Source organism: Balaenoptera musculus, chromosome X (genome assembly GCF_009873245.2).
Source record: "Balaenoptera musculus isolate JJ_BM4_2016_0621 chromosome X, mBalMus1.pri.v3, whole genome shotgun sequence".
Lineage (NCBI taxonomy): Eukaryota > Metazoa > Chordata > Mammalia > Artiodactyla > Balaenopteridae > Balaenoptera > Balaenoptera musculus.
Genome location: NC_045806.1, coordinates 18,427,077 through 18,440,292, shown reverse-complemented (window position 1 = coordinate 18,440,292; position 13,216 = coordinate 18,427,077). Strand labels below are relative to the sequence as shown.

Sequence of the window (13,216 nt, the reverse complement as noted above, 5' to 3'; positions counted from 1 at the left end):
CAAAGAAAAGCCTGTGTGGCTAGAATAGAGGGAATGAGGCAAGAATGGTAGGTCATGAGTTTGGGAAATCCACCAGCAGTCTAATTGTATGCTGTCATGAAGAAGGAATTGGCCCTGAAGTGCAATGCGAAACCATCTGAGGGCCGAGTTCCATCCTCCAATGGTTACCCTTGTTGCTGTGTGCAGAAAGGATGGTAGGATGCCGAGAGAATGGAGACTAGTTGAGAGAATGGAGACTAGTGACCAGTGACTAAATTTGTCACGCAGCAACTTCCAAATCATCTAGCATATTTACTGAAAGGACATATTACTAAGCCCCATCCATTCCCCGAACATACTGAACCAGAATCTTGTGGGAATAAGGTAAAGGCTGCTATTTTTAGTGGATCCTCCAAGAGATTCTCTCCTGCTGTCAGAATCAGGAATCACTACCCTACATTATGCAGTGGCCATTTTATGAAAACCCACAAAAGAACTTTTGCTCGGTGTCTGGCTTAGGCTCTCTGAAATGTACATGTTTTGATCTTGCCTCTTTGCTTTAAACACATTTCATCCATCATTAACAACTGTGCAGCATTTTCTGGTTCAGTTTTTTTTGGTTCCAACTTTAACTTGGGCTTGATTTTACTATTTATTCTACCTTCATTTCCCCTTTCCCTGATACTTACTTTTATTTTTTATAAATACTGATTTTTAGTATTTATGTATCCATTTTATTGTTTTTAAGAATTAAACTGCCATTTCAGCAATCTTCAGAGTACTATAATGAATTGTGCATACAGGTAATTTAGACTTGTGCCTATTCCAGCTTCAAAGCCTTCTCTGATACAAAGTGCAATTCACATCATTTTTTTCCTTAGAGAAGGAAACATTAATTTTGTTATCTTTCTACCCACCACAGTCTCTCAAACAATAACTGGATGAGTTCACACCTGATGCCATTTAAAATTTTTGTCTGCTACAACACATTCATCTGATCTGCTTTGCTGCATAACATATATTTCCTAAACCTAACTAAAAATAAATCATTTTTAAGTCTATCTCTTTTAACATGCGGGCATTTTATCATGATACTCTTTTTTTTTTGTCCAATATATTATTCAAGTGGTTTCATACTACATTCAACCGTAGTGAATTTCAATAAAAGCAGGAGAGCTCATCATAGATAGTTGAGAAGACTTTAGTGAATTTGACTATTTTCTTATTACAGGAAACAAAGAATGGTATTGTATCTTAAGAGAAATATTTTAACAGCTCCTAAAGTCGGGCAAAAAAGGGAATCAAGATTGGACCAGTCCAAGTACCTACAATAATATGATAGAAGCATTCACCACCACCATCTCACACTACCTCAGTCTGTACTTCTAATAGCAAAGCTTTCTCACTAGAAGTATTAGCACTGGACTCTCAAATTGCCAGGTGTGAAAATCACTTACTTTTGTGTTTTTTTAAGTGCTAATTATTTTAGGCTGGTCAAGGTTAAAATGGCCTCTTATATTATTTCTAATTTCAGCTCTAAGCTCAGAGATGTGTTTGCAGCTGATCAGCCAAAAAGAATTTGTTCTCCTTGTATCCAACAGAATAAAGTGATAAATTAGCAATAAGTTTGTCCTTTACCAAAAAGAAATATGTTCTAAATTTATATATTATAAACTATATAATAAATCATATCCACATAATACACATTTCATATTTACATTATGCACCATTTACTGGAAGAAAAACTTCATGAGGGTTTATTCAAATGACATATTGTAATACACCAAGAATGTCAATTTATATGTATGAATTCTGTATAAAGTGTAAGTGGTCACCATAGCAGAAACATAACAAGTCCCTATAATGCAAAAATTAATTCTAAACACATTTTATAAAGTGATGAAATTCATAAAACTTAGTCATATTCATTCATATAATTTACTTTTCTCTTCTCTAATACAAAGTCATCTGGTAGTCTTCATTTAACTTCATGCTAAAACGTTCCAAGTTTAGAACCTTTACCAATAAAATAAACTGGCAAGAAATAATAGTTTTTTTAAAATTTCAGGTTAGAGGGAAAACACTTATCACACAATAATAAAACCCAAACAAATGGCGAGTTGGTGACTATACGAATGCCTATCATTAAGATATTATTCAAATTCCTCCATGGCACTTAAACTGTAGTTTAAAACCCAATAAACAAGAAACCATAAGAATAGGACCAAACTCTACTATGAAATGAGGAATTATAATAAACTAAATATTTAGGGCTGAACAGACTTTAAGACAATGAACAGAGTAGCACACACTTCATCTAAATGACACCATTTAAACAGTGCTATAATATAATGTCACTTAAGACTAACCAGTGTGGTGCATTATGTGATTCCAAGCATTCTGAAAAAAACGTAGTAACAAGTAACAGCATCCCCACCAGCTTGGAGCCTACAGAATCAATTACTTTGGCCATATCTTTCCAAATGATTTAGTAATGCCTTTTAACATTACAAACATAAATCTATCACAGTACTGGAATTCTGATGTATTTTGGTGCTTCTAGGGCTGCCTAAAAATGAGAAGGTATCCAAGCGAAATTCATTATACAGTTATTATACAATACCACAAAATCTCAGTGCCTAAAAATGTGAAATAATTCTCTACCATTTAGCTGTCTGCCTTACACTATATTCTAGATTTTTACTTCCAGGATTTTTATTGCACTTTGGGAAATCAGAGGTAAAACATGGTTTTAAAAAAACAGTATGTCGTTTTTTCTAGGCAAGATGGCGGAAGAGTAAGACGTGGAGATCACTTTCCTTCCCACAGATACATTAGAAATACATCTACACGTGGAACTGCTCCTACAGAACACCCACTGAACGCTGGCAGAAGACGTCAGACCTCCTAAAAGGAGAGGGGATTCAGAGCGCCGCCTAAATGAGCTCCAGAGATGGGCGCGAGCCGCGGCTATCAGTCCGGACCCCTGAGACAGGCATGAGACGCTAAGGCTGCTGCTGCCGCCACCAAGAAGCCTGTGTGCGAGCACAGGTCACTATCCACACCACCCCTACCGGGAGCCCGTGCAGCCCGCCACTGCCAGGGTCCCGTGATCCAGGGACAACTTCCCCGGGAGAACACACGGCGCGCCTCAGGCTGCTGCAACGTCACGACGCCTCTGACGCCGCAGGCTCGCCCCGCATCCGTACCCCTCCCTCCCCCCAGCCTGAGTGAGCCAGAGCCCCCAAAGCAGCTGCTCCTTTAACCCCGTCCAGTGTGAGCGAAGAACAGACGCCCTCAGTTGACCTACACGCAGAGGCGGGTCCAAATCCAAAGCTGAACCCCGGGAGCTGTACGAACAAAGAAGAGAAAGGGAAATCTCTCCCAGCAGCCTCAGAAGCAGCGGATTAAAGCTCGACGAACAACTTGATGTACCTGCATCTGTTGAATACCTGAATAGACAACAAATCATCCCAAATTCAGGAGGTGGACTTTGGGAGCAGGATATATTAATTTTTCCCCTTTTCCTTTTTTTGTGAGTGTATATTTGTATGCTTTTGGGTGACATTTTGTCTGTATAGCTTTGCTTTCAACATTTGTCCTAGGGTTTGGTCCGTCTGTTTTTTTTGTTTGTTTGTTTGTTTTGTTTGTTTTCTGGGTTTTTTTTACTTAAAAAAATTTTTTTTCTTAATAAATTTTTTCTTAATAATTTTTTTCTTATTTTTTATTATAAAAAATTAATAAATTTATTTTAAAAAAATAAAAAAATTTTTTTCTTAATAAATTTTTTCTTAATAATTTTTTTTCTTATTTTTTATTATAATAGCTTTATTTCATTTTATTTTATTTTATCCTCTTTCTTTCTCTCTTTCTATTTTTTCTCCCTTTTATTCTGAGCTGTGTGGATGAAAGGCTCTTGGTGCTCCAGCCAGGCATCAGGGCTGTGCCTCTGAGGTGGGAGAGCCAACTTCAGGACACTGGTCCACAAGAGACCTCCCAGCTCCACGTAATACCAAACAGCGAAAATCTCTCAGAGATGTCCATCTCAACATCAAGGCCCAGCTTCACTCAATGAACAGCAAGCTACAGTGCTGGACACCCTATGCCAAACAACTAGCAAGACAGGAACACAGCCCCATCCATTAGCAGAGAGGCTGCCTAAAATCATAATAAGGCCACAGACACCCCAAAACACACCACCAGACGTGGATGTGCCCACCAGAAAGACAAGATCCAGCCTCATCCACCAGAACACAGGCACTAGTCCCCTCCACCAGGAAGCCTACACAACCCACTGAACCAACCTTAGCCACTGGGGACAGATACCAAAAACAACGGGAACTACGAACCTGCAGCCTGTGAAAAGGAGACCCCAAACACAGTAAGATAAGCAAAATGAGAAGACAGAAAAACACACAGCAGATGAAGGAGCAGGGTCAAAACACACCAGACCTAACAAATGAAGAGGAAATAGGCAGTCTACCTGAAAAAGAATTCAGAATAATGATAGTAAAGATGATCCAAAATCTTGGAAATAGAATAGACAAAATGCAAGAAACATTTAACAAGGACGTAGAAGAACTAAAGAGGAACAAAGCAATGATGAAAAACACAATAAATGAAATTAAAAATACTCTAGAAGGGATCAATAGCAGAATACCTGAGGCAGAAGAAAGGGTAAGTGACCTGGAAGATAAAATAGTGGAAATAACTACTGCAGAGCAGAATAAAGAAAAAAGAATGAAAAGAACCGAGGACAGTCTCAGAGACTTCTGGGACAACATTAAATGCACCAACATTCGAATTATAGGGGTCCCAGAAGAAGAAGAGAAAAAGAAAGGGACTGAGAAAATATTTTCAGAGATTACAGTTGAAAACTTCCCTAATATGGGAAAGGAAATAGTTAATCAAGTCCTGGAAGCGCAGAGAGTCCCAAACAGGATAAATCCAAGGAGAAACACGCCAAGACACATATTAATCAAACTATCAAAAATTAAATATAAAGAAAACATATTAAAAGCAGCAAGGGAAAAACAACAAATAACACACAAGGGAATCCCCATAAGGTTAACAGCTGATCTTTCAGCAGAAACTCTGCAAGCCAGAAGGGAGTGGCAGGATATACTTAAAGTGATGAAGGAGAAAAACCTATAACCAAGATTACTCTACCCAGCAAGGATCTCATTCAGATTTGATGGAGAAATTAAAACCTTTACAGACAAGCAAAAGCTGAGAGAGTTCAGTACCACCAAACCAGCTTTACAGCAAAGGCTAAAGGAACTTCTCTAGACAAGAAACACAAGAGAAGGAAAACACCTGCAATAACAAACCCAAAACATTTAAGAAAATGGGAATAGGAACATACATATCGATAATTACCTTAAATGTAAATGGATTAAATGCTCCCACCAAAAGACACAGACTGGCTGAATGGATACATAAACAAGACCCATATATATGCTGTCTACAAGAGAACCACTTCAGACCTAGAGACACATACAGACTGAAAGTGAGGGGATGGAAAAAGATATTCCATGCAAATGGAAATCAAAAGAAAGCTGGAGTAGCAATTCTCATATCAGACAAAATAGACTTTAAAATAAAGACTGTTACAAGAGACAAAGAAGGACACTACATAATGATCAAGGGATCGATCCATGAGGAAGGTATAACAATTGTAAATATTTATGCACCCAACACAGGAGCACCTCAATACATAAGGTAAATACTAACAGCCATAAAAGGGGAAATCGACAGTAACACAATCATAGTAGGGGACTTTAACACCCCACTTTCACCAATGGACAAATCATCCAAAATGAAAATAAATAAGGAAACACAAGCTTTAAATGTTACATTAAACAAGATGGACTTAATTGATATTTATAGGACATTCCACCCAAAAACAACAGAATACACATTTTTCTCAAGTGTTCATGGAACATTCTCCAAGATAGATCATATCTTGGGTCACAAATCAAGCCTTGGTAAATTTAAGAAAATTGAAATCGTATCAAGTATCTTTTCTGACCACAACGCTATGAGACTAGATATCAATTACAGGAAAAGATCTGTAAAAAATACAAACACATGGAGGCTACACAATACACTACTTAATAACGAAGTGATCACTGAAGAAATCAAAGGGGAAATCAAAAAATACCTAGAAACAAATGACAATGGAGACACGACGACCCAAAACCTATGGGATGCAGCAAAAGCAGCTCTAAGAGGGAAGTTTATAGCAATACAAGTCTACATCAAGAAACAGGAAACATCTCGAATAAACAACCTAACCTTGCACCTAAAGCAATTAGAGAAAGAAGAACAAAAAAACCTCAAAGCTAGCAGAAGGAAAGAAATCATAAAGATCAGATCAGAAATAAATGAAAAAGAAATGAAGGAGACAATAGCAAAGATCAATAAAACTAAAAGCTGGTTCTTTGAGAAGATAAACAAAATTGATAAACCATTGGCCAGACTCATCAAGAGAAAAAGGGAGAAGACTCAAATCAATAGAATTAGAAATGAAAAAGCAGAAGTAACCACTGACACTGCAGAAATACAAAGGATCATGAGAGATTACTACAAGCAACTCTATGCCAATAAAATGGACAACCTGGAAGAAATGGACAGATTCTTAGAAATGCACAACCTGCCGAGACTGAACCAGGAAGAAATAGAAAATATGAACAGACGAATCACAAGCACTGAAATTGAAACTGTGATTAAAAATCTTCCAACAAACAAAAGCCCAGGACCAGATGGCTTCACAGGCGAATTCTATCAAACATTTAGAGAAGAGCTAACACCTATCCTTCTCAAACTCTTCCAAAATATTGCAGAGGGAGGAACACTCCCAAACTCATTCTATGAGGCCACCATCACCCTGATACCAAAACCAGACAAAGATGTCACAAAGAAAGAAAACTACAGGCCAATATCACTGATGAACATAGATGCAAAAATCCTCAACAAAATACTAGCAAACAGAATCCAACAGCACATTAAAAGGATCATACACCATGATCAAGTGGGGTTTATTCCAGGAATGCAAGGATTCTTCAATATACGCAAATCAATCAATGTGATACATCATATTAACAAATTGAAGGAGAAAAACCATATGATCATCTCAATAGATGCAGAGAAAGCTTTCGACAAAATTCAACACCCATTTATGATAAAAGCCCTGCAGAAAGTAGGCATAGAGGGAACTTTCCTCAACATAATAAAGGCCATATATGACAAACCCACAGCCAACACTGTCCTCAATGGTGAAAAACTGAAACCATTTCCACTAAGATCAGGAACAAGACAAGGTTGCCCACTCTCACCACTATTATTCAACATAGTTTTGGAAGTGTTAGCCATAGCAATCAGAGAAGAAAAAGAAATAAAAGGAATCCAAATCGGAAAAGAAGAAGTAAAGCTGTCACTGTTTGCAGATGACATGATACTATACATAGAGAATCCTAAAGATGCTACCAGAAAACTACTAGAACTAATCAATGAATTTGGTAAAGTAGCAGGATACAAAATTAATGCACAGAAATCTCTTGCATTCCTATACACTAGTGATGAAAAATCTGAAAGTGAAATTAAGAAAACACTCCCATTTACCATTGCAACAAAAAGAATAAAATATCTAGGAATAAACCTACCTAAGGAGACAAAAGACCTGTATGCAGAAAATTATAAGACACTGATGAAAGAAATTAAAGATGATACAAATAGATGGAGAGATATACCATGTTCTTGGATTGGGAGGATCAACATTGTGAAAATGACTCTACTACCCAAAGCAATCTACAGATTCAATGCAATCCCTATCAAACTACCGATAGCATTTTTCACAGAACTACAACAAAAAATTTCACAATTTGTATGGAAACACAAAAGACCCCGAATAGCCAAAGCAATCTTGAGAACGAAAAATGGAGCTGGAGGAATCAGGCTCCCTGACTTCAGACTACATTACAAAGCTACAGTAATCAAGACAGTTTGGTACTGGCACAAAAACAGAAATATAGATCAATGGGACAGGACAGAAAGCCCAGAGATAAACCCACGCACATATGGTTACCTTATCTTTGATAAAGGAGGCAAGCATATACAGTGGAGAAAAGACGGCCTCTTCAATAAGTGGTGCTGGGAAAACTGGACAGGTACATGTAAAAGTATGAAGTTAGAACACTCCCTAACACCATACACAAAAATAAACTCAAAATGGATTAAAGACCTAAATGTAAGGCCAGACACTATCAAACTCTTAGAGGAAAACATAGGCAGAACACTCTATGACATAAATCACAGCAAGATCCTTTTTGACCCAACTCCTAGAGAAATGGAAATAAAAACACAAATAAACAAATGGGACGTAATGGAACTTCAAAGCTTTTGCACAGCAAAGGAAACCATAAACAAGACCAAAAGACAATCCTCAGAATGGGAGAAAATACTTGTAAATGAAGAAACTGACAAAGGATTAATCTCCAAGATTTACAAGCAGCTCATGCAGCTCAATAACAAAACAACAAACAACCCAATCCAAAAATGGGCAGAAGACCTAAATAGACATTTCTCCAAAGAAGACATACAGATGGCCAAGAAGCACATGAAAAGATGCTCAGCATCACTAATTATTGGAGAAATGCAAATCAAAACTACAATGAGATATCATCTCACACCGGTCAGAATGGCCATCATCAAAAAATCTAGAAACAATAAATGCTGGAGAGGGTGTGGAGAAAAGGGAACCCTCTTGCACTGTTGGTGGGAATGTAAATTGATACAGCCACTATGGAGAACAATATGGAGGTTCCTTAAAAAACTAAAAATAGAATTACCATATGACCCAGCAATCCCACTACTGGGCATATATCCAGAGAAAACCGTAATTCAAAAAGACACATGCACCCGAATGTTCATTGCAGCACTATTTACAATAGCCAGGTCATGGAAGCAACCTAAATGCCCATCAACAGACGAATGGATAAAGAAGATGTGGTACATATATACAATGGAATATTACTCAGCCATAAAAAGGAACGAAATTGAGTCATTTGTTGAGACGTGGATGGATCTAGAGACTGTCATACAGAGTGAAGTAAGTCAGAAAGGGAAAAACAAATATCATATATTAAGGCATGTATGTGGAACCTAGAAAAATGGTACAGATGAACCGGGTTGCAGGGCAGAATTTGAGACACAGATGTAGAGAACAAACGTATGGACACCAAGGGGGGAAAACTGCGGTGGGGCGGGGATGGTGGTGTGCTGAATTGGGCGATTGGGATTGACATGTATAAAGTGATGTGTATAAAATTGATGACTGATAAAAATAAATAAATAAATAAATAAATAAATAACAACCAAAAAAAAACTAAAAATAGAACTACCATACGACCCAGCAATCCCACTACTGGGCATATACCCTGAGAAAACCATAATTCAAAAAGAGTCATGTACCAAAATGTTCATTGCAGCTCTATTTACAATAGCCAGGACATGGAAGCAAGCTAAGTGTCCATCATCGGATGAATGGATAAAGAAGATGTGGCACATATATACAATGGAATATTACTCAGCCATAAAAAGAAATGAAATGGAGGTATTTGTAATGAGGTGGATGGAGTTAGAGTCTGTCATACAGAGTGAAGTAAGTCAGAAAGAGAAAAACAAATACAGTATGCTAACACATATATATGGAATCTAAGGAAAAAAAAAAAGGTCATGAAGAACCTAGTGGCAAGACGAGAATAAAGACACAGACCTACTAGAGAATGGACTTGAGGATATGGGGAGGGGGAGGGGTAAGATGTGACAGGGTGAGAGAGTGACATGGACATATATACACTACGAAATGTAAAATAGATAGCTAGTGGGAAGCAGCCGCATAGCACAGGGAGATCAGCTCGGTGCTTTGTGACCACCTAGAGGGGTGGGATAGGGAGGGTGGGAGGGAGGGAGACGTAAGAGGGAAGAGATATGGGGACATATGTATATGTATAACTGATTCACTTTGTTATAAAGCAGAAACTAACACACCATTGTAAAGCAATTATACTCCAATAAAGATGTTAAAAAAAAAACAGTATGTCAAATCATTACACTGTACACCTTAAATTTATACAGTGCTATATGTCAATTATATCTCAATAAAACTGGAAGGAAAAAAACTGTGTGACTGTGCTTAAATTCAAATAAAAATAGCATTTTTACAACCATACTGAAATTTAATCCTTTTACACAGGTTAAAGAAACATGTCACAGAAAAAACCTAAACAAAAACAAAACTTTTGCAAGGGGAACAATGCAAATTTATTTCAGGAACTCAAATTATAAAAGGTCACCTCTGAGTCAATTTACCACACTAAAGGAACAAAGTTGCTAAAATACAGATATGCTCCACTGAGCCATTTATCCACTCTGTAGCATAAAACTTGAAATAAATCCTAAAGCCAAGGTTTAAAATCATTTTAAGAGTCAAGATCCTAAGTGTTTTACTATCTCTGTAAGAGGTGCTTTTCCTTCCCAAAACACAGTTTAATTGAAAAGTTGGCTACATTTAAGGTTTTTTTTCTCATCAGCTCTTCAGTTCAAAACACTACTGTCAATGTGAATATGGTCTATATCTTGTCTGATCTGAGCAATGAGATCCAGAAAGTGGGGTTGGGGAAGGTGGACCTTGCGCTGGTGAAAGAGGTGAAAGTCCTTTCGACAGAGGTCACATACCAGGATTTGTTCCATACCGTTGTATAAACGGAGGGCTCAGAGTTTCTTGTTCTTCAGTGAACTGGGGTAAAGAGTTAGGATTCTGATGGTCAGAAGGGAATTCACTTACAGGTGGACCACCATTATGAGATAGAGGAGATCCTGGCGGAGAAGGATTCATATAAGGTGGCACCAGGGCAATAATACATCCAGGGGAAGAAGTTACTGGTGATGGACCAGAAGTCATGAGTGGAGGTGGCACTTGACTACAGACCAGCTGAGGAGCACCTGAATCCGGGAGAGAATATGACACTGGATGGCTTACTGGTGGTGGAGTAGATGGGGGTAGTGCATGTTCCTCTGGAGGCATAATATAAGGGGGCAATACCACTGGTTGACTTTGATATTCAGGATGATGGTGAGCCGGTGCTGGGGCAGGAGGTGATAGTTCTTTGGCATCAGAAGTTGAGTCAGCCTGAATAGGGGTGATTATTAAATTGCTGTATTCTCTTGTTGAAATACTAACGATTTCCTGATGGAGCAAAGGAGGTGGGGTGGCAATAATTCTGCTGGAGGAGCATAAAGATCCTCGCGTGGCTGGATACTGCGCTTGTGTGATACACGCTGCACAGGAGATGGGGGCATAATGCTGGGCAACTCTGGGGGAATATGGCTCATATGGTCCTGGTCTAGCAGCATTTCAGGGATTTCAGTTGTTGGTGAAGCAATACGAGGGTGAACTTTTTTAAGTGGAGCACACAAGTTTTTTAGCTGTCTTATGGCGGTAGCTGATATGAGCTTCTAACTCTCTCTGAGACAAATAAGTTTTCCTGCACTCTTGGCCAGCGCTACACATGAAGACAGAACCTCGTGTATGCTCCTCAATTCGCAGCACAGGAATACTACAGCCTGGTCATATCTTATCTCCTTTTCTTTCATATAAATTAGCACAGTCATAGCAAAAAGCATACTTGAACAGAATTATACGCCCATAGATTTTAATAGGCAAATCACACATTTGTCACAGAAATGAACTGGTAAATCAAACTTTGCACCTATGATGTTTATCTTAAAGTCCTCCCAAATGCATTCAGGAAATGTTTTCTTTCTTCCCAATAGCTCACCCCCTTTACAATCATACCACCCTCCTCCATTACGTTCAAATTCTTTCTCACCAGCAGGCGACCCACTCATAGTCCTAGGAATATGAGACACAGACTGCTTTTATTCACCTGCTTAGAAATGAGCTTTAAAGGAATTCGTCTTCGACCCTCAAGGCCACCGGACAATCCAGAACTCTGAGCGCGTGGTGGCCCACAGTCAGCGTCAGCGGGATTCATGTTCGGCTATTCGGCTAGGAAGGCACCTGGGCGCGGAAATCAGAGTCCGCATGCGCAGCACGAGCTTCCCCGAGCTTCCCCGAGCTTCCCCGAGCTTCCCCGAGCTTCGCCGAGCCCAGGAGGCGAGAGTTAGATCAGATTAGATCAGATCCCAACCCCCTCTCTGTAGCTTTGACTTCCGAGGGGTTTCTTCTCCTTTTCCCTACCCGATCTCACTACTTGGGTGAGGGAGTCAGATATAGTTTGGACAAGGGGGAAAGAGCTTCACTGTTGAGGTTGCTAAGGCTGCTCTTCATGTGCCATGAAAGTGGCCTTTAACTGTGGAAAAAGAGACTGATGGGAATGGGGAAGGGGAGCGCAGCAGCAGCCAAAAGAATACGTTCCCAGCTTATTAGAGCGCTGCCTTCTGGGGCAGCTTTATTTTTATCCCACTGCATTTTTGTAACCTGCCTTAAATTGCTCATGGTGTGTGTGTGTGTGTGTGTGTGTGTGTGTGTGTGTGTGTACATATATGTATGTAGTCAGGCATACACACACCTCTAAGATTTTGTCATGATATAATGAATGTAAAATCACCTTTGGAGGAAGGCAGCACTGTATGTATCTTATCAAGGAAAAATCATGTAAAAAGTAGTGAACATGGTAATTTGACAGTGCTAGACATTTGCTGTTCATGCTTAAAGAATGATTATGGGTATTTAAGCCAAATTTCCCCAGGTCTCACCTTCCCGCAAGTAGAAACTGGACCACAAAAATAGCAACAAACGGTATTTACTTGGCTCCACCCCACCCATAATTGTGGCTCCTCTGCACCTTGGGGGGGGGGGGGTCTCTCCTGAATGTGTAGACCTTCACCCTTTTGGCTATGTTGACTGTCAAGTCTCCCCAAAAAACACTAAACAAAAAACATTGATCAATCGAAGTTTTTTAGACTTAGTGCAACATAGGAGAATATTACCTTAACAGAGTCTAAATGGTGTCTCAGAAGAGGGATGGCAGGATAGGATATTAGGGGCTGGGCTGGGTGACTTTAGGGCAGGTCTTGCAAAGAGAATTGCGCAGATTTTATAACATGACACCTAAAGATTGGCAGGCACAGGGAATTGAGAATATTGACATGAGTATTAATGGGCAATATGTTATTCTTGTTAAGTGAACTCTTTTGGCTGGCTCACAATTTT

At 39.0% G+C, this 13,216-nt stretch overlaps 1 protein-coding gene across 1 annotated transcript; it reads right to left on the bottom strand.

The window, feature by feature from the left end:
- Positions 1–10,594: 10,594 nt before the first annotated feature.
- CBLL2 (Cbl proto-oncogene like 2) lies at positions 10,595–12,035 on the bottom strand. Its single transcript, XM_036840485.1, is given in 5 exon segments — positions 10,595–11,256; positions 11,259–11,452; positions 11,454–11,710; positions 11,713–11,912; positions 11,915–12,035. Coding segments are annotated over 5 exon segments (1,434 nt in total).
- Between the last annotated feature and the right edge of the window lie 1,181 nt (positions 12,036–13,216).